This window comes from Hoplias malabaricus, chromosome 18, assembly GCF_029633855.1.
Source record: "Hoplias malabaricus isolate fHopMal1 chromosome 18, fHopMal1.hap1, whole genome shotgun sequence".
Lineage (NCBI taxonomy): Eukaryota > Metazoa > Chordata > Actinopteri > Characiformes > Erythrinidae > Hoplias > Hoplias malabaricus.
This window is the reverse complement of record NC_089817.1, coordinates 35,171,455-35,176,607: the sequence shown is the minus strand read 5'-3', so window position 1 is coordinate 35,176,607 and position 5,153 is coordinate 35,171,455. Positions and strand designations below refer to the sequence as shown.

Here is a 5,153-nt window from a genome sequence, read left to right as displayed (position 1 = left end):
ACACTCTATCAGATTAGAGAGGACAAGAGAGGCAGAGAGAGAGAGATAGACAGACAGACAGAGAGAGAGAGAGAGAGAGGCAGACAGAGAGAGAGAGAGAGACAGAGAGACAGACAGAGAGAGAGAGAGAGAGAGAGAGAGAGAGAGAGGGAGGAAAGCTGCACACTCAGATCTCACTCAGATTTTATGATGTCTTGTGACATCTAAACTGATTGCTCTTCCTCTCCCCACCTTCTCTCTCTCTCTCTCTCTCTCTCTCTCTCTCTTTCTCTCTCTCTCTCTCTCTCTCTCTCTCTCTCTGCAGGAGTGGAGAGTGTGGAGTATAAGGGGAACTCGTACCATGACGAGTGTTTTACCTGTTCTGAGTGTAAGAAACCCATTGCTTCTCAGAGCTTCCTGAAGAAGAACGATAACATCTACTGCAGCTCCTGCCACGAGAAGAAGTTCGCCAAGCTCTGCGCCGGCTGCAACCAGGTCCCTGATCAATAACATTTGTCACACTGATCACACCGATCAATAACATCAGTCACCCTGATCACGCCAATCAATAACATCAGTCACTCTAATCACACTGATCAATAACATCAATTACACTGATCACACTGATCAATAACATCAGTCACTCTGATCACACTAATCAGTAACATCAGTCACTCTGATCACACCGATCAATAACATTAGTCACACTGATCACACCAATCAATAACATCAGTCACTCTGAACACACTGATCAATAACATCTGTCACACTGATCAATAACATCAGTCACTCTGATCACACTAATCAGTAATATCAGTCACTCTGATCACACTGATCAATAACATCAGTCACTCTGATCACACTAATCAGTAATATCAGTCACTCTGATCACACTGATCAATAACATCAATTACACTGATCACACTGATCAATAACATCAGTCACTCTGATCACACTAATCAGTAATATCAGTCACTCTGATCACACTGATCAATAACATCAGTCACTCTGATCACACTAATCAGTAATATCAGTCACTCTGATCACACTGATCAATAACATCAGTCACTCTGATCACACTAATCAGTAATATCAGTCACTCTGATCACACTAATCAGTAACACCAGTCACTCTGATCACACTAATCAGTAACATCAGTCACTCTGATCACACTGATCAATAACATCTGTCACTCTGATCACACTAATCAGTAATATCAGTCACTCTGATCACACTGATCAATAACATCAGTCACTCTGATCACACTAATCAGTAACACCAGTCACTCTGATCACACTAATCAGTAATATCAGTCACTCTGATCACACTGATCAATAACATCAATTACACTGATCACACTGATCAATAACATCAGTCACTCTGATCACACTAATCAGTAATATCAGTCACTCTGATCACACTGATCAATAACATCAGTCACTCTGATCACACTAATCAGTAATATCAGTCACTCTGATCACACTGATCAATAACATCAGTCACTCTGATCACACTAATCAGTAATATCAGTCACTCTGATCACACTGATCAATAACATCAGTCACTCTGATCACACTAATCAGTAATATCAGTCACTCTGATCACACTGATCAATAACATCAGTCACTCTGATCACACTAATCAGTAATATCAGTCACTCTGATCACACTAATCAGTAACACCAGTCACTCTGATCACACTAATCAGTAACATCAGTCACTCTGATCACACTAATCAGTAATATCAGTCACTCTGATCACACTGATCAATAACATCAGTCACTCTGATCACACTAATCAGTAATATCAGTCACTCTGATCACACTGATCAATAACATCAGTCACTCTGATCACACTAATCAGTAATATCAGTCACTCTGATCACACTGATCAATAACATCTGTCACTCTGATCACACTAATCAGTAATATCAGTCACTCTGATCACACTGATCAATAACATCTGTCACACTGACCACACCAATCAATAACATCAGTCACTCTGATCACACTGATCAATAACATCAATTACACTGATCAATAACGTGTGTGTGTGTGTGTCTAGGCGATCACAACTGGTGGAGTGAACTATGAGGACCGGCCGTATCACTCCGCCTGTTTTGTGTGTGTGTCGTGCCGGACGCCTCTTGCCGGAACTCGTTTCACGTCTCACAGCGAGAAGGTTTACTGCGTCAACTGCTACAAAACCTGCGTTGCCAAAAAGTGCTCCGGCTGCAGTAACCCAATCACCGGTCAGTGTCTCTCTCACACACACACACACACACACACACACACACACACACACACACACACACACACATATACACACAAACAATAAACAGTGGTTTAAACCCCCTAGTGGTTGTTCCCCCTGAGGTCCCCTGTCTGAGATGTTATTCATTTCTGTCTGTTCTATATAAATAAAATTGGATTGGATTAATTGATTAATTGATTGATTGATTGATTGATTGGTATTGATGAACAGATGCTCCACACCATGTTTCTGTCCCTGGGGGACAGGGGACGGGGACAGGGCGGTGTGGAGCCGTTAGAGAGCAGTGAGGACGAGGAAGTCCCGTCACCGTGTTCTTGTTCCGCAGGTTTCGGGAAAGCCACCAACGTGGTGAACTTCGAGGGAGGAACGTGGCACGATTACTGCTTCATCTGCAAGAAGTGCTCCCTGAACCTCGCCGACAAGCGCTTCGTCTCCAAGAATGGACACGTCTACTGTAGCGACTGTGCCAAGAAAGTCTAGACCCCCTAAACCTACACCCAACATAGTCTAGACCCCCAAAAATCTGGATCCAAAAAACCTAGACCCTCTAAACCTACACCCAACATAGTCTAGAGCCCCAAAAATCTAGATCCCAAAAGTCTAGACCCCCAAACCTACACCCAGCATAGTCTAGACCCCCAAAAATCAAGATCCAAAAGTCTACACCCCTAAACCTACACCCAACATAGTCTAGACCCCCAAAAATCTAGATCCCAAAAGTCTAGACCCCCAAACCTACACCCAGCATAGTCTAGACCCCCAAAAATCTAGATCCCAAAAGCCTAGACCCCCTTAAACCTACACCCAACATAGTCTAGACCCCCTAAAATTACACCCAACATAGTCTAGACCCCCAAAACTCTGGATCCAAAAAGCATAGACCCCCTAAACCTACACTACAAATCTAGATCCAAAAACCTCTACACTCATATCTAGATCCAAAAATCTAGACTACAAACCATTTATAGTTAAATCATCAAAACCCCCAAACATCTACATACAAATAATCCAGATCCCCAAAAATCTAGATACAGGAAATCATGTCCCCAAAAAGATTAGATCCAAGTGTCCTCCAAAAAAGTCTACACTCAGAAGTAACCAATGAAATTCTAGATCCAGACTGAAATGTGTCGATGTAAAGCCTCGGGCTGAAAGTGGACAGTGGTAAGGTGGAGTCAGTTTCACGGTGGAGTTGGTGTTAAGGTGGTGTCAATTTTAAGGTGGACTCTGTGTTAAGGTGGAGTTGGTGTTAAGGTGGAGTTGGTGTTAACTTGGAGTCCATTTTAAGTTGGAGTCTGTGTTAAGGTGGACTTAGTATTAACTTGGAGTCCATTTTAAGTTGGAGTCTGTGTTAAGGTGGAGTTGGTGTTAAGGTGGAGTCATGCAGATGCCGGCTGCAAAAGGAAAAACAGCTGATAATTTTGCTTTTTTTCTCGCTGGCAGCAAAATATAATCTGTATCTTCTGAAAATCAGGAAAAGTTTAAAGACAGAATGTCCAGGACGTTTCTAGTAATTAACAGATCCTGAGCTTATCACTTTCACCTGATTTCAGTAAAGAACAAAGTCTGCGGGCAGCAGGTGGCGCTGTAGGTCTCTTGCTGCCTCACAGATGCAGGGGCTCGGGGTCCTGGGTCGGATCCTCATTCCGGGTCACTGTGTGTGTGTGTGTTCAGGTGTTTCCTCACGCTGCTTTTATTCTGCATTCTGTCTCAGTAAGTGTTTGATGTTTATTAAAGATGTAATATGTCTGATATTTACAGTAAATATATGAATATTAATGAGGTAGATCATTAGCTGTAGCTGATGGTGAATGGTTAAAACAACAGTCATAAACATTTCCTGCTGATTAATAAACAACTGAAATCATCTGCTTTGATCTTATTCTCTGCTTGCTTCTGTCTGTAATCACTCACTCGTTTACATCATGTCGCAAAACAAGTAAATAAACAAATAAACACAAACTACCAGATCAAAGTGAAATGTCTTGTTTATTTTCTGATACAACAGTGACCTCTGCTGCTGGAAAACCAGAACCACATCCACCACTGTGGCGTAGTACAACAATCAGCCAGAACATTAAAGCCACCTCCATGTTTCTACACTCACTGTCCCCTTTCTCTGCTCCACTGTCCCCTCACTGTCCCCTCACTGCCCCCTCTCTCAGCTCTACTGTTCCCTCTCTCAGCTCCACTGTTCCCTCACTGTCCCCTCTCTCAGCTCCACTGTTCCCTCTCTCAGCTCCACTGTTCCCTCACTGTCCCCTCTCTCAGCTCCACTGTCCCCTCTCTCAGCTCCACTGTCCCCTCACTGTCCCCTCTCTCAGCTCCACTGTCCCCTCACTGTCCCCTCTCTCAGCTTCACTGTCCCCTCACTGTCCCCTCTCTCAGCTCCACTGTCCCCTCACTGTCCCCTCTCTCAGCTCCACTGTCCCCTCACTGTCCCCTCTCTCAGCTCCACTGTCCCCTCTCTCAGCTCCACTGTCCCCTCACTGTCCCCTCTCTCAGCTCCACTGTCCCCTCACTGTCCCCTCTCTCAGCTTCACTGTCCCCTCACTGTCCCCTCTCTCAGCTCCACTGTCCCCTCACTGTCCCCTCTCTCAGCTCCACTGTCCCCTCACTGTCCCCTCTCTCAGCTCCACTGTCCCCTCTCTCAGCTCCACTGTTCCCTCACTGTCCCCTCTCTCAGCTCCACAGTCCCCTCACTGTCCCCTCTCTCTGCTCCACTGTCCCCTCACTGTCCCCTCTCTCAGCACTACTGTCCCCTCACTGTCCCCTCACTGTCCCCTCTCTCAGCTCTACTGTTCCCTCTCTCAGCTCCACTGTTCCCTCACTGTCCCCTCTCTCAGCTCCACTGTCCCCTCTCTCAGCTCCACTGTCCCCTCACTGTCCCCTCTCTCAGCT

General features: G+C 45.1%; 1 protein-coding gene across 1 annotated transcript; it reads left to right on the top strand.

The window, feature by feature from the left end:
- Positions 1 to 297: 297 nt before the first annotated feature.
- fhl1b (four and a half LIM domains 1b) lies at positions 298 to 2,976 on the top strand (the record flags this gene model as incomplete). Its single annotated transcript, XM_066650502.1, has 3 exons — positions 298 to 474; positions 2,043 to 2,229; positions 2,578 to 2,976. Coding segments are annotated over 3 exons (519 nt in total), but the record flags the coding sequence as incomplete, so codon positions are not given.
- Positions 2,977 to 5,153: the final 2,177 nt, after the last annotated feature.